Source organism: Lineus longissimus, chromosome 9 (genome assembly GCF_910592395.1).
Source record: "Lineus longissimus chromosome 9, tnLinLong1.2, whole genome shotgun sequence".
Classification (NCBI taxonomy): domain Eukaryota; kingdom Metazoa; phylum Nemertea; class Pilidiophora; order Heteronemertea; family Lineidae; genus Lineus; species Lineus longissimus.
In genome coordinates, this window is record NC_088316.1 from 17,171,466 (window position 1) to 17,190,655 (window position 19,190).

Sequence of the window (19,190 nt, forward strand, 5' to 3'; positions counted from 1 at the left end):
AAAAGGGCCGCTTCAAGGAGGCTACTGGAGTCACTTTATAGTAGGGTACCTTGGCCCGTCTTAGAGAGCACGGCCAGATATAATGTTTACAAAAGTATCTGGTCCGGATTCTGTCCCAGGTACATGGCATAACTTGGGTACATAGCGAGTTGTCTCTATGGCCAAGTTGGGCCTGCCTTCAAGACCACAGTGAGATAGCACCTCTACCCAAGGTGCAAGGGTCCTGATACTATCCCAGGTACATGACATAACTCAGGTCTTTTGGCACAGAAATTTGGTCAGCTGAGACTTGTATTGATGGCATCTCCCAGAAAAAACGTCTTTCAAAAGATTCTAGATGCGATCAACTGACTTTTTGAAATAGCAAATGGGTGAGCATTGCGATGTCCTTCCCTTCTCTCCTCTACTTTCTCTCAGAATATTACAAAATAAGTGAAAGATGTTTTCATATCAAATTTTAATTCAATAATTAATTCAACCTACCCTACAATATAAGATGTAAGTACATTTTCAAAATGACCAAGGCAAAGGTTCACCCCTCCCCCAACATCAGTAAAGTTTGGGCTTCTAATGCCCACTGGTGATAAGTAGTCAGACACAGTTCTTCCTCGAAAAATGACCGTATGTCTCTCTAACAACCATCCGTAGTATGATTTGACAGTGAACAATTCTAGCACATCAGCTGTTTGGTTTGCATCCAGTTAGAAGACCATCTGACAAAATAATATTGGAATGTCTCATTATGTTTGGCGAAATCGTTCTTCACGTACACACTTCTGTTAATATCTTCACGGCACCAGATTTAGGACTGATGACGCAGTATGGAAACTTATCAAAGCCATGGCAAGCTGCACCTGAAATGTGAGATAAGATTTTATAAATTGTACTCTCTAGATCCTACTCTATGTACTGGGTAAGTCTGTTTTGGGCCTGCTTTGGAGCAGACGGGTCCGAGCAGGTAACACATTTCCAGTGCTGGCTAACAACTTGAGTGTGCTCAAATGGGTACTTTCAGTCTTACATTATTTGGATACATCAGGGACAGTAGCCAGAGTTAAAAAACCAAAAAAGAATAGACTCACCATAACTTCCAGTCTTATTGACAGCTACAATAGCACCAGAAAACTTGGGATAAAACCGCAATATTCTTTTTAGAGCAGCATGGCTAGCTGCCTCTGGGTCTAGTCCTCTTCTCATATTCTCAACTGTCTGATAACTGGAAAAGCAAGAAATCGAAGACAGGTTAAGTAAAGTGGTTGCAATTTAGTAGCACTAAGCTCTGATGAAATGTAGTTTCCAAGCTTTTTTGACAATCTGTAAGAAAAAAAACACAGGCAATTTACCTTGGAAGGAATCTCATCATGGTGTCACCGTCACCAGTAGCAGCAGCTCCTCCAACATCATTATCAACATAAGCTCCAGCACCTGCTACAGGGGAATCCCCAACTCGCCTGGAAAAAACACATCTATTATCAGAAACTCGTACACAAAATTCATCCACTCCCTCCATTATTTTTCGTTTTCTTCAGCAAAAACTATCATATTGGTCATTGGTCTATACTGGCACTCACAGTTCCAGGATGGGAGAGAGTAATGTTCATGAGCTACAATACCAATTACTGTTTCTGAACCCCAGAGCCAACTGTTCAGACAAGATGATTATCCCACCATATTTGGTAACGACTTCAAAATGAGACCACACTTACCCAGGTACTTTATGATTGGCACCATTAGTTGACGTCCCAGCGACAAGATTCTGTTCTTTGTCCAAGATGACCATTCCAATGGTATCATGGTTATGTTCAGAAACATCTTTATTGTAGCGCTGAGAGTATTTGGATTTTTCATGGGATTCTCCAGGTGAGTAAGGACCGCATGATTTCTTTGGGTCTGGAACTACATGCTTTAAGTGGAAATATGAAGGAAATGATAAGACACGCATCTAACTTTGTTAAACTAATACATGTTGAGCTAGAGTAAGGGTTAGCCAAAATGATCTAGTCAAGTCAATTTGCTATACTTTTATCATCAGGACTGATGTGAGGGTGACATTACCTGCCTAAAATTTGGTTGACAGTCTGTTTGCTTCCATTTCTTGTACATGTCAATTGATTTATTCGTACTCAGGCTTTCTTCCTCAAATCCCATCGATATGGCAAATTGGGAAGCTGCTTCTCCAACCAGGAATGTATGAGTGGTGTATTCCATCACAGCTCTTGCAACACCAATGGCATTTTTGATACGTTTCAGGTCAGCCACTGCACCCACATCATGTGTCACTCTGAAATGCAAAGGAGTGAAACAGGACCAGTTTGAACAGTGTTGCCTTCCACAACCTATCATACAGTTTTTTCTCCAGTAAGACGGCAGAAGCAAAGTAACCCTTCAGTCTGTCTGTCTTACCATCGGTTTTTTGCCTCTATGTAAGTGAGGTGACCTTATATATTTTGCTATATAAGCCTACTATATATTACTGCCTGTGCCAACTCAGGTAATCCTGACGTTAGACAAAGTGATGTATCTGGATCAACTTACCCATTCATAATCATTGCATCTAAAGTTGTTTCGCCATTTTCATCAGGGCTCCCCCCATACCCAACAGTGCCGTCACACTGCAACACTTCACACCTCGTACAACCAGCTACAACTGCATCTAGGGCACTGTTTCCATTACTTAAACTTTCCCAAGCTGAAAGGAAAGACATACATTACTTTATTTAGAGGGAAGAAGTTATATGGCACACCACTTCAGTGCCTTGACTTACACACAGGCCTACAGTATACCCCTAGTTTGTTTCAGCGTCTGATGTCTAGCCTCTCAATCTCAAGCTAGTCGTCAAGCCATGCAGCAGAAAATTCTGAAATTCACAATCCACGGTTCCTGAAACTCCATAACAGTTTGCTCAAAATCAATGAGGAAGAAGATGTCTTATTTGGCTGGTATACCAGTATTATACAGTGCGAGTGTTGAGAGTGTATAGGTCTTCATCCGACAATAAAACGACTTCATATGATTTGCTTGGGGTGTGTAGGCCGAACTCAAAACATCAACAAGGAAGTGTCTAAATTCGGACAAATACACTTTGCCAACCTCTTATTACAATCTGCCTTTTAACTTACCAGCGACAGTGGCATCCTTGAACGGCCATGTGTTTATTACAACTGGAAAATCATCATTCGTGTTACAGATGACTGCAGTAGCAAGAAAAATACAATATACAACCAAGCAAACTTTCTGCATTTTCGAGCACGTGGCTTTGTTTTGATTTGTTTTTTTCATTGAAACACAAACCAAAGATTGCGAGTTTACCCAGATTGCGATTCCACTAGCACCGCGGTAAGTTTATTTCAAACGACGGCAACAGCCATTTCTGTACATTGATGTACAAAATGTACACAAATTTTAATGCCAATTTATGTTTTTAAGTCTTACTTAAAAAAACTTATTCAGAAATGTATTTTAACATGGAAACAAACAAACAATGTGAATTGTTGTAGACTTGTTATTTTCTGAAAATTTAATGGAATTCGGCTTGAAAGATCACTATTAAAGAAAAATTAGGAGAAACAGAGACAGTATAGAGTAATTTCAGCAAAGAAAGTCAGTGAAGACAGTCACAGTCAAGTGTCAGTACAGTACTTTGCAGATCCACCTGCTCAGCAAAGTATAGCATGACTTCAGTTAAGCAAGTTGGCCTGCTGGCTGCAGGTTCCCAGCCTTGGAACCGTGATGTTTGTGCTGCAAGTGGTGATAGGTTTGCATATTCTGCAACCCTTGCTGTCTATATCTATCAGGTAATCATTGTTAGTTTATACTGCATGGTACTTCGTCAGATTGGCATCAATGTTAAAGCAAACATTTCATCATCCTTGCTCATGTTCCCTTTAAAGATGACGTTGGAAGAGTGAGATCCCATGGCATTTGAAGTGTTAAGGAGGAGAGCCAACATAGTGCCAGACAGGCCCTATCACCAATTCCAAATTCTGCCTACAAAAGCATCCCTCCTTGTGCTCAAAGTGGCTTTGGGGAGGTTTAAGTTAGAAAAATTGCTAAGTCCTTGATACTGGACCTTAATTAATACCCTCAGCTGCAAACGATAGAAATATCATATTTTGGTCCAGCACACTTCAAATGTTTTTTGCAGCTTGACAGACAATTCAACGAATTCAGAATGCACTCCATCATGTCTGAACACAAGAAAACCATCACTGCCATATCGTGGGATCCAAGAAATCATGACATTATTGCCACCTCCAGCGCCGAGTGCACCATCATCATCTGGAACATTTCTGAGCAGAAAGTCATCACGAAACTGGATAACATGAAGTCGGCACCATGTTCGATTGGTTGGTGTTACCACGAGCGCGAATCTGTCGGATTTGTGTCTGGGCGTGGTCCGCTTTATATCTGGAACCATATTCCAGGAGGTGCAGTGACTGTGTTCCATAAAGATACGCACAACTTTCTGTCGGATGTCTGTCAGTTTCGTTGGCATCAACGGAGACTTGGCAAGGTTGCCTTTGGTCACATGGATGGAACTTTATCTGTGTTCATGCAGGGTCTGTATTGTAAACTAAACCCAAGTCTGGAAATTCCGCTGCAGTTATGGTCAGATTAGTGTTTTCCATGATACTCTTTTGTAAATTTTTCAGGTCAGAAGTGTCGGCGACATGTGTTCCGCCCAGAGTCTCTAGAAGACTCCGATGAGGATGATCCAGTCCTTGACATTGAGTGGGATCCGTTATCAACAGATTATATTCTCACTGCCAATACTTATACGGGTGTGCGTATGATTGACACAGACTCCATGACTGTGATAATGACATTCCAAACGCCAAGTGTCGCAGCACTGATCAATACCATTGCTTGGATTAGTACTGCTCCGGGGATGTTTCTCACTGGAGGTAAGTAGTCAGTATCATCAGGTTGTCTGTGCTCTAAATTCCTTGATTTTCGTTATCTATATAGAGCTCCTTGAGCCAAGAAATGAAGAGTTTGTTTGTCTGCAGGATTTCTATCTGAGTTTAATAGGACTAAAGTTGCCCACTCTTCCTAATATTTCGCTTATTCTTCAGACCGACAATCGGGCATAATGAGATTATGGAACGTATCTAGAGAGACTCCGATTGAGAATATCAGCATCAAGAGCACCGGCTTCCACGCGATGCACGTCTTTTCCACTGTTTATACACCACACCATGGCTCAGCTGAGCAGAATGATCACCATGTGTCGTCTACAAGTCCAGCAGTCCCGGCTTCCGCTGGTCCTGCCCGGTTTGCCCTGCCACCTGGCAACGCTGTTTGCACGTTCATGGATGGGGGAGTTGGCTTGTACAATCTTGCAAAACGCAACTGGACTTTTCTCCGAGATGAGGTGAGTCGTTAGCTTCTTTCGGATCAAAATATCTAGATGAAGTGGTACCAATTTTGCATCCTGGACTTACAAGGTTTGGGTTTGATCCTGGTTTCAGTAAGTTCAGACAATACTCGGTCTGTCTTGATAATACTTGATTGTTTTAAAATGGCATGTTCTCTTTTTTGCAGGGTCATGTTGAGACAATATTCGACTGTAAGTTCAAACCTGATGATCCCTCATTGCTTGCCACAGCTAGTTTTGATGGGACCATGAAAGTCTGGCATACAGATACTCTAACAGCCGTAAGTACATGTAGTGGTTAATAGTATGAATGCAATGTTCCAGGTCCCTCTAACTTAGCCTTATTTTTGAAGATTGAAACTCAAGAATCTTTAAATCTTGTTATTGATGGAAAGGACCTTTTTAGGTCCTCTTCTAACCAGTTTATCTTTGGTTCAAGTAGGGGATCGTCAGTCATGAGCAACACTTTTGGAATCCGTCCAGAAATAAAGTAGAATTTTACTGTATTTTGTCATAAATAGATATGTTCCATTGTGTCATTCTGTTTATTTCAGGTCCATGCCTCACCAGGCAATGAAGGTGTCATCTACTCCTTGTCATGGGCTCCAGCAGACCTCCACTGTATAGCAGCCGCTACATCTAGAAATGGCTGCTTTATTTGGGACATAGAAAAGGGGAAAATAATACAAAGGTTTAAAGAGGTTGGTACAATAAAATGTTTCTGCTAAACCATGTGTTATGACTATGTCAGAGAAATAAAGCTCTTTTACAAAAAGTTTTGGACTATGACCATTTGTGACATACATGTAAGGTGACCATCATTCTATCTTGTAAGCTGTTTCAGTCAGGGTCAACTCCAGCACTAAACTTATCACACTCATGTGACACTTTTGCCATTCTCTCCTTATGGCATCAGTTGAAATGCTATGAGGAAATGTGCATACTCAGGTCTACCGAAGTGATGTTGAAAGTCCTTCACAGTATTCAGTGCAAATTGGATCATTTTTGATTTGTCTTTTCTAATATTTGCTCATCCTTCTTCTTCAGCATGGTACTTTCTCTGTGTTTTCAATTGCCTGGTGCCAAAAAGATTCCCGGCGCATTGCGTCATGTGGTGCAGACGGCCATTGGTAAGTTGATGGAAGTTTTTCTTCAAACATAAGATTGCAACTTTTTTTCGTTCAATCCAAGTCTTTGGAAATCTGATTCAAATTTTGTTTTCTCTTCCAGTGTAATTCGACAAGTAGATGGCCAGCTCATACAGCGATACAAACATCCGGGTGCAGCTTTTGGGTGTGACTGGAGCCCCCATAACAAGTAAGACGTAGCATTCACAATTCACATTGATGACACACAGACAAAGTAAAATTTTAGTCAGGGTTTAATTTGTTACCTTTACCTTTACTTATATTAGATGTTATCAATTCAGTAAAAATCAGGGAACACATCCATGTATGCTCAGATAAGCCTCAATTATGCTTCAATTTTCAGAGACATGATCGCGACAGGATGCGATGACAAAGCTGTGAGAATCTTCTACCTCGCGACAAATTCTGAACAGCCAATCAAAACATTCCTTGGTAGGTTTAAAACAGCTGCCGTTTGTGCATTATCTGGTCTTTTAGTCAGTTGTGTTAAAGTGACTTCAAAATCAGTAGACATGGTCATGGCCACAAAAATGTTGAAGGTTTCCATTAGTCAGTGGTATTCCATTAGACAATGAATGATTTAGCTTGTTGCGTTGTTACTTTATCTTAAGTGGCCATTTCTTTAAGTCAAGATATATTTTGACTTACACTTTCAGGTCATACTGCCAAAGTGTTCCATGTGCGATGGTCGCCCCTCCGTGAAGGAATTCTCTGTAGTGGATCAGACGATTGGTATGTTGTCGTCATATTCTCACATTGAGAGACACCTGCACAGTATTGGTTAGATTTGAGACAAATTAAGAACAAAATTTTTATTGTCAGTTAAGTCTTCCGACACGATTAGTTGACATTGTCTCCCTAAAATTCCCTTTTCAGTACAATCCGTATTTGGGACTACAGCCAGGGTGCCTGCGTAAACATCCTATCAGACCACACCAGACCTGTCCGAGGGTTGCTATGGAACCCCGAAATACCATACCTCCTCATCTCTGGAAGCTGGGACAACTCTATCAGAATCTGGGATGCTAGGGACGGCGCTTGTGTAGAAACTATATTAGACCATGGAGCCGATGTCTATGGTGAGGAATTTGTAAGGCCGAATATCTTTATAAGCGGTAGTTATCTGTACGAATCTGGGTGTCTGTCGAAACGTGACATGGTTCAGAATACTCAGGTCATCCCAACAGCGGCATTGCTGCAGGACATGATGATAATGATGATGATGAAGAATTCCTATTTGGACAAACCAAAACTTTGGCACCAACTCACTCCAATCAGCTGCCAAAGGTCTTCACTTGACCATACAGTTGAGTTTATTTTAATTTTCAGGCCTGACGTGTCATCCAATGCGACCATTTGTGCTGGCGTCGTGTTCCAGAGATTCAACGGTCAGGATCTGGTCCCTGACACCCCTGGTGATGCCTTTAGAGATGAACATCTTGGCACAGCGGCCGTGGACAGAAATTACTGGAACTGTAGGTAAGTATGTCAATGACTGCAGTCTACTACAGGACCAGCGCTTAATTGCAAAAATTACTTCTTAGCTTTTCACGTTATACCCACCTTAATAACAGAGCAAGTCGTTAAAGGGACCTAGCTATCTCGGAGCCAAGTGTGTCAAGATGTCATTTGGTATGAGAGCAAATGATTACTTTTCCTTTCAGAACATGCTAGTGTATTAGGCACACCGCCCTTACTTGCTGGACGAGTATCCCGTGATCTAAAACACCGAATAGATAAACTCAAGGGGGACGTTTTCTCAAGAACGATCAGGTGGTTCTCAACCTTTTTCATGGTAGGTCTTAGCTTTTCCCTCTCCATGACCTAATCAAAATCGACTTTAAACATTTCACCAGAGACCTTAGTAACCAAAGTATTTTCAAGAGCATTGCCAAAATTTAAATAGCAAAGTCCTGTATATATTTCACAGAGAGGATGACCATTTTGGCCATTGTTACGTTTGATATGTCACTCTCAAGTTGCTGATGATATGATGTGTTTTTCAGCATCCAGGTGGAGCCACCAACCTTTGGGAGTTGATCGCAGTGATCAATGGGATGTCTGACAGTATGCTGTCACCACAGTATAAACAGGGAATCATGCACATGAAACACACAGTTATGTTTAAAGAGGTGAGTAGATTCGATAATAGAGAATTTGCCAAATTTGGTTGTTCCTGTGTTAGGTGTGTTTTAGTGATGGGAAATTGAATTGAAGAGTCATTGTTTCCAAAATAAGCATACATTGACATAGTCAGGAAGGTGAGTGGGTACAAATGACCCCCCTTCTCTGAGAAATTAAACCTGAAAGCTCTCTTGAAACTGTGGCTGCCCTAATGCATGAGGAAACATTACCATACGTCAAACTGTCATGCTAATCCATTTCACTCTCTCCTCAAAGTCAGAAGCTCAACAGTTAGAGATGATCCGTATGAGGCAGTTCACTGGTGTTGGTGCTATGACTAAAGAGGAGAGCCTGACTAGGGCAGCTGCAATACATATACGTCTCGGTAACCTGCGGCGCTATTGTGAACTCATGGTTGAAATGGGGAAATGGGAAACTGCGTTATCAATAGCCCCTGGAGTGTCAATGGACTACTGGAAATCACTAACAGAAAGGTAAAGACATTGTCTGAACTAGCTAAAAAATACATGTATGACTGGAGTTTCCCAATACCTGGAATCTCCTTGTCTTTTTGCTAAATTGTTGCCTTTGTTGATGCATAACAATCGATTTGTATTTGATACATGTTGCGAAGTGCTTATGTGTAAATAAGCCTTTACGATGATCAGCACTTTCTCACCCATTTCAGGCGAGCTCAATCTCTGATGCATGAAGACAGTGATGATGCATTAGGGTACTGCATGGCCGCTGGCATGACGGATGAACTCGTGACCTTCTTGACCTCAAGAGGCCAGCTGAAGGATGCCACGCTCATCGCCCATGCTGTCCACAATGGTTACTCGGCAGCAGAGAGGGGGCAGAAACAGGTTATGAATGATGCTACAGATGGAAATGATACGAGGTTACTGGAGCAGACGTATTCTGATCTGGCAGATTGGTACTTTAGGAATGGTTCACCGATCATGGCAGCTTGTTGTCATTTAGCTGTGGAAAACTTTCAGGTATGATCTCATAGTTTTGTTGCTCTAGAGTGGGCCCTGTCATACTTTTCCTATTGCCAAAGTGTTTCCTCTATGCATAACGAATAAGCCCCTAGGTTTTCTTCTTGTTGTGTGCTTGGCTGTCGGTGACCTTTGGGTTGTGAGGAGAATATTTCAAATCCTTTGAGCAGCAGTGTCTAACCTACGACGCCGTCAGTGATTTCCTCCGTGCTCTTGCGGTTAGCCTGCTTGCACAATAAGGTACATTGTCCAATGTGGTTCCACTGTTTGATCTTGTCTAACTTGAAACTACCCTTCTAGGAAGCAATGAGTAAACTAATCCGAGGGAATGAACTCGAGCTAGCCGTCAGTGCCGGAATGGTCCTCAATAAGGCCATGCCTCTCACCTATGTGGCTTTGGAACTGTTGTCAAGGAAATGTGAAAAGATAGGAAGATGGTAAGTATTTTGAGTTGAATGACTGCAAGTTTTCCAAGTGTTGCCCTCTATCATGGAATGTGCTAACGAAGCACATCTGAGAGGCTAAATCCATTTTGCCAAGTACCTATTTAAATCCTGCCTCTTCAATAATGCATTTCGAGGGGAGGTAGCCCACTGAGCAGAGCTTGTCTGGGATTTGTGTTCTTTGTATTGTACATGTAAGTGACTATAGCACTGTTGCTCGAAGAGATACAGTAATGTCACTCGTGTCTTTGTCAGCATTCTGTCATGAAGGAAGGAAAACACTGAAGCAAAGTGAAACACCTGTATCTCACTTATTCTATTCCTTTACAGTCCTGACTCATTTGATACCACACCCAGGTATTTGCTTCCATCGATGGTCTTTTCTTCATGTTGTGCTTAATAGGCTTTGGGAAGAAAATTCTCTTGACAACAATTACTTTAAAGCTTTGTTGTTCTTAATTTGATATTTTGCTTCTCTGTCTAGAATTATTCATTATCAGCAATTTTGTAAATGTCTTTTGATTATTATAGTAGTAGGTAATTTTGTGTGTCACTTCTGTTTGATTTCCTGCCAATATAGTGCCCAGGAAATATTCAATAATCTTTTTTCACCTTGTGACGATGTCATCTCATGGTACCTCAAAGCAAGTGTACTCTGTCATTTATGATTTCTGATAGCCTAGGTTAAAGTGATGATCAGACCCAGCAAAAGTTTCTCTGAATGTGAACGCATGAACCACTTTAGATGAAAACAACTGTATTTTGTTCTTCCAGGGATCTTGCAGTGGACTTGATCAATATTATCCCAGATAACCGCGATGCCTTAATCAAGCTGTGCTCGAAGTGTGCTGCCAGTATGGCTGAGATTGATGACCTACATTCCAAGGTGAGTTCAAGGTTGAATCTAACTGGATCCATCACCTACAGATCCTTGCCCCACTGGGTCTCAACATCATGGAATATTCAACTGTTCCCTCTGGGCTCAACATCATTTGTCTCCTCTCCTCTCCTCCCACCGCAGCATTTCATCTACACTTAATCATTAACCAGTTTTATTTCTCTTGTTACGAAAATAAGAATTTTTTTACTAAAACCTTTATCTAATGATCGTCTGTCTCTCGTTTGTTTCAGGCGGGACTCCCTGGAATGGAAGAAAGCTCTCAGCAGGCTGAGCTTCTGCAAACAGATGGTGATGTACATGAAGCCATTAGACTATACCTACTCTCAACTTGCCCCGAGAAAGCTTTGAAAATTGGCCTCAAATTTGTCAAAGGTAAATACATGTGGTGGTTGGCTTTGATCCTCTGAAGGATTGCTGCTGTTCGTCTTTGTGTCCTTGTGCTAGACACTCAACCCTATGGTGCTTTGTCTTTCAAATAAGATGTAGGAGGAATACTTCCTAGAGAATACCTCCTCCAAGTGCAGAGCAAATGCTGAAGAAGGAGATCCATGCTGTTTAGGCTGAAAGCTCTCAATCGGTGAATACTGCACTGTGAGTTTCAATGCTGACTTCTCCTCATTGCCTGTATATTTTCAGACAAGATGAAAGAATCAGATTGGCAAGCCAATGATGTGTTTGATGTGCTACAACTCCTTGGTGCTATCAAGACAGAGAAACTACATCAGCATCAGTGCACTGAGTAAGTGTTTGGGCTTCAGAGTACATCAAAGATCTCTCAGTTGGTCTCTTGTTGGACAGAGCTCATTACAAATGTCCTTGGCAATGTAGTTATTTTTCATTAGATATTAAACATATTGAAATGCGGACGGTTGATTAAAAAGTGTTCATAATTAATAGAAGTTCTCTTGTTTCCAGGATGAAGAATGAACTGTTGACGTTGTGCAGCTATGTTGGAGGACTTGTTGCCCTGCGACGCCAGTATGATACAATCGTGACAGCACTTTTCAGAAATGCCAGGTAAGAGGCACTGATCTCCAACTCTTAGCTCATTTCTTGAAAGGTCATGTTTGTTTTGTATATCATCACAGGAAATGGAAGGCGAGCAAATTTTTGTTATCCAAACCCATTTAAAGTGGAACTTCCCTTAGCGGACACATCTCTACACACTAGTTTTGGTCCCAATTTGGTTGTTTCAATTCAATTTGACCTCTCTAATCAGGACACCTCTCTTTTAAGGACAGCACTAGTCAGTCCCAAGGGTGTCCTTAATAGAGAAGTTCTACTGTACTTCTTATTTCAAGTGTTCTTGTTTTCAGACACTTGTTGGAAAAGGAAGGACCAAAGGTGCCATTATCGATGGCCCAGATAGATCAAGAGATTGATGCCTGGGAGGCTCACCATCCTGTTAGCAACAAAAAGTAAGTAAAAATGCTGTCCCATTTGGTCCATATGCCCAGCGCCAGTACCCACTTATACATCTGGGTAATGGGGCAAGTTTAAACAAAGAGACCTGCCAGAGTCTCTCACCGACTGTAGGATTCGAACCATGGACCTCTTGACCTCTATTGGAGAGTCTAAGCCACCAGTCCATAGTGTGTCATGTAAATTCAAGCTGTACATGGTCTTGCTCTTCGATTTGTCACGTAACATCCTTTTCCCTTGCTCTCCCACAATCATGTAAATGCCCAAATACTGTTCTGTCTTCAGAAAATCTAGAAAGAAGTCTCCACCGACTGAAGACCTTGTCCAAGTTTACCAAAGCCTCCAAAGCAGTGCAGGGGAGGAAATGTGGCCTGTTCAAACAGGCATGGACTGCATCGCCAGCTCTCATCTCCCTAGTCACTCTGATTGCCACGTGTCGCTCCTCAATCAGCAGAGAATTCAGGGCCCTACATTCTTTCTCGAAGACGGACGATCAGCAATTTCAATAAACGATGCGTTGATGTGGGCGAAAGTGAATCCTTTCTCGCCATTGAACTCTGGTGTTCGTATCAATCCATTTTGATTGTTGAGCGACTTGTGGGCACACCTCAACTTGTTAGTGGGAAGTAATTTGCAATAGAGTGACTTTTGTTGCCGCTGATTGTTCTGCACTGAATTTTTAACAACTGAACATATTTAACCTTATACCTGTTGTATTTGAATTTCTAATCCTTGTGCAACACTCTTGTTGGAGTGATGGGAATCTGGCTTTAGAAATAATTTATGAAACAATTTGCTATTTTATCGTGCAATGAAGTAGAAGATGGTGATGTGTTCAAGCTGTTGTATTAATAGCCAAGTGCGCTTATCTATTATGTCCACCTTTTGCCCTTTGCGGAGCAAGAGCCACCAATAGTATTATTCTGTGTCTTGTATGCTGATTTTGGTGCGAGCTGTTAATTGTTCTACTCCACCAGCCCAACTCCATCTAAAAGAATGTACCATTCCATATTGTTAGGTTATACATGTATGACAAAGGCATATTGCAAGATCTAAAACCACCCGTTTTAATCAGTCAAGCATCCATCAGCTTGCCATGGCCGTTTTTTACAGGCCAAGTTGTATTTTTTCACTTCATATCATTGTTATTTTGAAAACGCCTGCCAAAATTCTGTTGTCAGTTTGTTGTTGACAAGAGTCTATGTTTTATGAATAAAAAAGTTGTGTCCTGTACATTGTATTCCGTCTTTAGTATCCTGTCTTTGCATCTGCTTTCAGTATATTGAGATATTTGTTGCCTTAAAAGAGGACAACATTAAGTCGGTGAATTGGTTTGGATGGAGATGAGGCTTTGACAGAATGAGGACTTTGGCTAAATGCCTGATGAACCTCGCACTGATTTGTCTTCAGGGTTAATTGATCCCCGATACACTATCGCCCAGAGCTAGCACTCATCTGTCTTCAAAAAAGGGTGTTCCCCCAACACACCATTCCTTACAGATGTGCACTGATCTGTCTTCAAGATGGGTTGTTCCTCCTGTCCACATTCGCCCAGGGCTAGCACTGATCGGTTTTAACGAGTACCGTACACCATCCCCCAGACCTAGCACTGATCTGTCTTCAAAATGGATCGTTCTCCTAAGACACAATCGCCCAGAGCGATCTGAGGCAACGCAAGGACCCAACTTGAGGGCCAAGGTAGCCCATGTACCTGAGGTGGCACATGTCCCAGGTACAAGCTCAGTGACTCTACTGCCTTTGCAGAGCTTAATTCTCTCTGTGAACTTGAAGACAGAGCAAACCTGACCATTGAGACAACACTCTAGTAGCTCGCACTGATTTGTCTTCAGGGTTGATTGATCCCCTGATACACTATCGCCCAGAGCTAGCACTGATCTGTCTTCAAAATAGGCTGTTCCCCTAACACACCATTCCTTACAGATGTGCACTGATCTGTCTTCAATATGGGTTGTTCCTCCTGTCCACATTCTCCCAGGGCTAGCACTGATCGGTTTTCACGAGTACACCATCCCCCAAACCTAGCACTGATCTGTCTTCAAAATGGATCGTTCTCCTAAGACACAATCGCCCAGAGCGATCTGAGGCAACGCAAGGACCCAACTTGAGGGCCAAGGTAGCCCATGTACCTGAGGTGGCACATGTCCCAGGTACAAGCTCAGTGACTCTACTGCCTTTGCAGAGCTTAATTCTCTCTGTGAACTTGAAGACAGAGCAAACCTGACCATTGAGACAACACTCTAGTAGCTCGCACTGATTTGTCTTCAGGGTTGATTGATCCCCTGATACACTATCGCCCAGAGCTAGCACTGATCTGTCTTCAAAATAGGCTGTTCCCCTAACACACCATTCCTTACAGATGTGCACTGATCTGTCTTCAATATGGGTTGTTCCTCCTGTCCACATTCTCCCAGGGCTAGCACTGATCGGTTTTCACGAGTACACCATCCCCCAAACCTAGCACTGATCTGTCTTCAAAATGGATCGTTCTCCTAAGACACAATCGCCCAGAGCGATCTGAGGCAACGCAAGGACCCAACTTGAGGGCCAAGGTAGCCCATGTACCTGAGGTGGCACATGTCCCAGGTACAAGCTCATGACTCTACTGCCTTTGCAGAGCTTAATTCTGTCTCTCTGTGAACTCGAAGACAGACGTTGTCTCTGTGGCCAGGTTGTGCCTGTATTCAAGGGAACGATGAGACCACAGCTCTATCCATTGCAGAACGCCCCAATTTTGTCCCCAGTTCACAAGACGTTTTCTCTATGGCAAGGTTGTGTCTGTCTTTAGAAACACTCAGCAGCCCTATCCACTGCAGAACGCACTAGTGTTGTCCCCAGTACATAAGAGGTTGCCTCTTTGGCCAGGTTGTGCCTGCCTTAAAGGGAACACTGAGACAGCAGCTCTATCCAACTCAAAATGTCCTAGTGTTGTCCCTTGTGAAAGGAATGTTGTCTCTATGGCCAGGGAACACTGAGAACGCTGTTCTATCAATTTTAGAAGCATATTCTGGTGTTGTCTCCATCCCCAGGTTGCGACTGCCTTTAAGTGCACAATGAGACAGCAGGACGCCCTGGCGTTGTCACCAGTATATATAGTAGGATCTGGATGAGTAGTGATGGTATCTGATCAAGATTTGGCCAGAACTGCTTATCATTTGGAGGCCCGCTCCCTGATGGTCCAGCTGCCATTAAGCCGAGGCAATAACTGTGAACATTGGCTGAGGACAATGATATTATTGCAAAACTGCCGATATTGATTTTGTGACAGGTTTTATTGGCATGAAGAGAGATAGGAATTGTCAAATTGCCTGTACACAAAAAATAGAAATACATACCAAGGGTTAAACAATAATGAATAGAAGGAGGCAATTTGAGAACAGACGAACTGTCTATTATCACAGGCTTGCTCTGAGGGAGCATTTGATTATAGCAGGAATGAGGATGTACAACATTACATCACAGTGATTTCATACAAGGTTTCTTTGCTTGCATTGCTGGAATCCACTTCTCAGGAGTACAGCCAAGTCTCCAACCTAGACTGGATTCTGGAAGGCTTTTTTCTTCTTTTATAGATGAATTCATCGGTCAATACGATTGACCTCAGATGAATCTCTGTCTATGAAATGTCACATTTTTATCAGAGTGTACGCTTTCAATTTTTTTATTTCTAGGACCCAAGATATGGTTGTGCCACTCAGTGATTTCAAAGGATCAAGCGGGACTCATCTATAGTAAAATGTCTTTACTGTAACAAATTTCAAGTCCATTTGGCTTTTTTGTCTAAGACTCCACAGAAACACCTTGGAAAGAAGGCGTCTTCTTGTGTACCTGTTTGACTTCGATTTCTCGGAACTGGTACGTTGGTTCCTGACTTAACGTGCTTGCTTCTTTTGATCCTGAAAGAAAAATCTAACTATGAATAAGAGATGGGATTGCAATTTTTGAAAGCACCATAATAAAGTGCCCAGTGCACTCTCATATAAGCTCTTGCCAATGATTTACATACCTGTTATTATTTGGACAACTTCAAAGGTTTGCCGCCCTTGTGTGATCTGTCCAACAACTTCTGGAGATTAACGGTGTCTTACCCCACAACTTGTATCAGAGTCAGAGGAGTTGCTCTGGAAACGTGGGAAAATCTGGCAAATCTGTAAGCCTTTTACTTAGCATAAAAGCAACTTACTCTTTACAAATGATCTTTGCTGAGAAAGTGATGTGCTTTCTTGTGACAAGGTCTGAGGAGGTGGTGGAGGTTTCCTTTGACTTAGGTCACCAAGTGTAGGCTTAATGTTGAACCTCTCTGGATCCTCTAATCGTTCAATCTGACGATGTTCCACATGGTTGTTGATTATTGTTTGTGCCTGAAGTAAGGTAGAATTATCGTCAGTGTACAAAATAACATGGATGCCAACCCAACTTGAAAGGACAAATCACAATTAGGCTTATTTCAGTTCTAATGAGAAGTCTTCAGTTGTCTAGGTTTTTCTTGGCAAGAGATTGGGTTGGAAAAAGTCAGAATGGTGTGTTCTTGGACAATACGAAATAACACTAACAGTTCTGGTGAACAACTTATTTAGGAAAGTTTTTTCTCCGATTTGACTTCGTCTTTTTATATTTCTATCTACCAGTATAAACATGACCGGAAGTAGTAATCGAAGGGTCCAGGAGAATATTTTCTTAGACGTTTTAGCCACACTGGTGTTTTGATTTTGTCTCAAAATACTCAACATGACTATGAGAACACTTACCTTTTGTTGGTTAAGAATGATATTTCGATCAGCTAATATCTCAGTGATGCTCAGGTTATTTTTGATGGCCTTAGATGCTGTTGATCTGGCATGCATCGGTAGCTTTGCTTGGTAGGCATGGTCAGTGAAGTCAACCTCATATTCCAGAGGTTTCTTTTTAACACTGAAAGCAGCAAAAAATCCATTATACTTTTGTTCTGGCAGGAATCTTATCGTTGTGTTGCTTAGTTGAAAAGTCTGTTAAATGATATCCAGTTTTGCATAGAGAAGACACAGTTCAAGGACTTTCAATATTGAACATCTCAAACAATCTATAAAAAAGAAAGTGTAAAACTTACGCTCTATTTGTTAGGATTTCATAAAGCTTTTCTATAAGAAGTTGAGCTGCTCCTTCCTTGCAGTGAATAGTTCCCTCAATGAATTCATCCGGGATATTGAGATCATGCTTTTTGATGAACTGAAAACATAAAGAAAGTTCGGTTAAAAATTGTCAAGTGAATCGCTTATTTATTCAATTGTGGCCAGTGAATGTCAAGTAGAGCACTCTGCAGTGCATTAAATTACATAAAACTGAGCAAAGATAATTTTCTAGATATTAAAAAAAAATTCTGAGTCGGATGGATGCTTTAATACTCACCAATCGAAGTAAAGACCAATTCCTAAGTTTTGAATCTAATGAGGTCCCATTGTTGTACATGTGCATCTGTATTTCTTCAGGGTAGTACCAAGAAAAAATTTCAGCAACAAGTGATCCATTTGTGAAATTTCTGAAATAGAAACATATTGTCATTGAAGTCAGTTGAAGTTAAATCAAAACTAAGCCAAAATACCCTTGCTGATGATGATGCCGATGGCTGACCAACCATGCACACGTGCCTCCCACCCCACGTCCAGCAGCAGCAGCCCATTTGAGCACACTGTACATCATGACATCCATGCATGGATTAATGTGTGCACAGGCCATGTGGATCAGGATACAGTCAACGACAGAGCAGGTTCATCGATCATCATCACTGACACTAGGTGACTGACACCACCGGCACCACTCGCATGCACTGTGACTGCCACCGGTTTACTGTCGTTTCGCTACATTGCCAGTTCGCTACCAGTCGTTTCGCTACATGTGGCGGTCGTTTCGCTACATGGTAGGTCGTTTCGCTACATGGGTGGAGTCGTTTCGCTACATGATGGGTACGGTCGTTTCGGGGGAGCTGGCGGTACGTACCCATAAGTCTTTGCGGTAGTCTCGCGCGTACCGGATATAACCCATCAAGCTTTTCTCCTTCAGAGAAATACTGCGTTGCGCTCAAGTGCCTTATAAGGCTCGGCGGAAAGACTTATGGGTACGTACCGCCAGCTCCCCCGGTCTGTACATCTTGATTGTAGTATACTCGAGCATTTTTTCCCTAAATTCACAACAAATATTTAGCCCGGAGTTTAGCACAAACTTGAAAAAATAATGACTCCACCCATGTAGCGAAACGACCTACGATGTAGCGAAATTCCCTTCATCCATGTAGCGAAACGACTCCACCCATGTAGCGAAACGTCCTCCATGTAGCGAAACGACCGTACCCATCATGTAGGGAAACGACTCCACCCATGTAGCGAAACGACCTACCATGTAGCGAAACGGCCGCCACATGTAGCGAAACGACTGGTAGCGAACTGGCAATGTAGCGAAACAGCCTGATACCCTGCCACCAGTCATCACAGATTAGCACTCGTCAAAAACATTAATTTTCTCCACTCCACCTTTTAGGATTCTTTATCTGCCACGTCAGATCTAAACTCTGTAACCATCTCAATATTTCACGCGACAAACCGGACATGATTTCGAGTATTTTGTGCCTTTATACACTGTTAAAAGCGAGTGATTTATCTCAATATTTTAGCAGAATTGTTGTTGACAACCACCTCGTCCCCAGGTGCTGTTTTCATTTCCTGTTTCGTTGTTACCCCGACTAATTACCAATGAGCCGTGGAGGGCCTTTGGCTGTCTTCGGC

The 19,190-nt window shown here is 42.1% G+C and overlaps 3 protein-coding genes across 4 annotated transcripts; 1 reads left to right on the forward strand and 2 right to left on the reverse strand.

Annotated features, from left to right (window-relative positions):
• Nucleotides 1–440: 440 nt before the first annotated feature.
• On the reverse strand, nucleotides 441–3,257 carry LOC135493622 (N(4)-(Beta-N-acetylglucosaminyl)-L-asparaginase-like). Its single transcript, XM_064781095.1, has 7 exons — nucleotides 3,121–3,257; nucleotides 2,536–2,689; nucleotides 2,056–2,281; nucleotides 1,707–1,903; nucleotides 1,344–1,451; nucleotides 1,083–1,216; nucleotides 441–854 (listed from the first exon to the last, which is right to left on the reverse strand). Exons 1-7 carry the CDS (start codon nucleotides 3,239–3,241, stop codon nucleotides 763–765), a joined length of 1,032 nt encoding a protein of 343 aa, XP_064637165.1. The 5' UTR covers nucleotides 3,242–3,257; the 3' UTR covers nucleotides 441–762.
• A 197-nt stretch (nucleotides 3,258–3,454) lies between these two features.
• On the forward strand, nucleotides 3,455–13,642 carry LOC135493719 (WD repeat-containing protein 17-like). 2 transcript variants are annotated; one of them, XM_064781248.1, is made up of 24 exons: nucleotides 3,455–3,795; nucleotides 4,146–4,560; nucleotides 4,654–4,905; nucleotides 5,077–5,375; nucleotides 5,546–5,659; nucleotides 5,933–6,079; nucleotides 6,426–6,508; nucleotides 6,609–6,695; nucleotides 6,870–6,958; nucleotides 7,183–7,258; nucleotides 7,403–7,605; nucleotides 7,856–8,005; nucleotides 8,191–8,321; nucleotides 8,533–8,658; nucleotides 8,927–9,144; nucleotides 9,339–9,651; nucleotides 9,952–10,088; nucleotides 10,425–10,451; nucleotides 10,869–10,980; nucleotides 11,226–11,367; nucleotides 11,632–11,734; nucleotides 11,911–12,012; nucleotides 12,312–12,413; nucleotides 12,703–13,642. In XM_064781248.1, exons 1-24 carry the CDS (start codon nucleotides 3,673–3,675, stop codon nucleotides 12,998–13,000), a joined length of 3,849 nt encoding a protein of 1,282 aa, XP_064637318.1. In that variant the 5' UTR covers nucleotides 3,455–3,672; the 3' UTR covers nucleotides 13,001–13,642. The 2 variants fall into 2 exon arrangements, with proteins under 2 accessions (XP_064637318.1, XP_064637319.1); XM_064781249.1 differs by lacking the exon at nucleotides 10,425–10,451.
• Nucleotides 13,643–15,688: 2,046 nt separating this feature from the next.
• Nucleotides 15,689–19,107, reverse strand: LOC135493611 (spermatogenesis-associated protein 4-like). The gene is made up of 6 exons (XM_064781082.1): nucleotides 18,939–19,107; nucleotides 17,821–17,950; nucleotides 17,522–17,640; nucleotides 17,184–17,346; nucleotides 16,619–16,796; nucleotides 15,689–16,331 (listed from the first exon to the last, which is right to left on the reverse strand). Exons 1-6 carry the CDS (start codon nucleotides 19,013–19,015, stop codon nucleotides 16,216–16,218), a joined length of 783 nt encoding a protein of 260 aa, XP_064637152.1. The 5' UTR covers nucleotides 19,016–19,107; the 3' UTR covers nucleotides 15,689–16,215.
• Nucleotides 19,108–19,190: the final 83 nt, after the last annotated feature.

Excerpts from the sequence above, each read along its gene's own strand:
- LOC135493719 (XM_064781248.1), top strand. The coding sequence starts at position 3,673 with ATGACTTCAGTTAAGCAAGTTGGCCTGCTGGCTGCAGGTTCCCAGCCT. Across the intron at positions 7,606-7,855 it reads CCATGGAGCCGATGTCTATG|GCCTGACGTGTCATCCAATG; the intron begins GTGAGGAATTTG and ends TTTAATTTTCAG. Across the intron at positions 9,652-9,951 it reads TAGCTGTGGAAAACTTTCAG|GAAGCAATGAGTAAACTAAT; the intron begins GTATGATCTCAT and ends CTACCCTTCTAG.
- LOC135493611 (XM_064781082.1), bottom strand. The coding sequence starts at position 19,015 with ATGTCCGGTTTGTCGCGTGAAATATTGAGATGGTTACAGAGTTTAGAT. Across the intron at positions 17,641-17,820 it reads ATTGGTCTTTACTTCGATTG|TTCATCAAAAAGCATGATCT; the intron begins GTGAGTATTAAA and ends TTATGTTTTCAG. Across the intron at positions 16,332-16,618 it reads GCAAAGATCATTTGTAAAGA|GATCAAAAGAAGCAAGCACG; the intron begins GTAAGTTGCTTT and ends TTTTTCTTTCAG.
- LOC135493622 (XM_064781095.1), bottom strand. The coding sequence starts at position 3,241 with ATGCAGAAAGTTTGCTTGGTTGTATATTGTATTTTTCTTGCTACTGCA. Across the intron at positions 1,452-1,706 it reads GCCAATCATAAAGTACCTGG|GCGAGTTGGGGATTCCCCTG; the intron begins GTAAGTGTGGTC and ends TGTTTTTTCCAG. Across the intron at positions 1,217-1,343 it reads ATGATGAGATTCCTTCCAAG|TTATCAGACAGTTGAGAATA; the intron begins GTAAATTGCCTG and ends TTGCTTTTCCAG.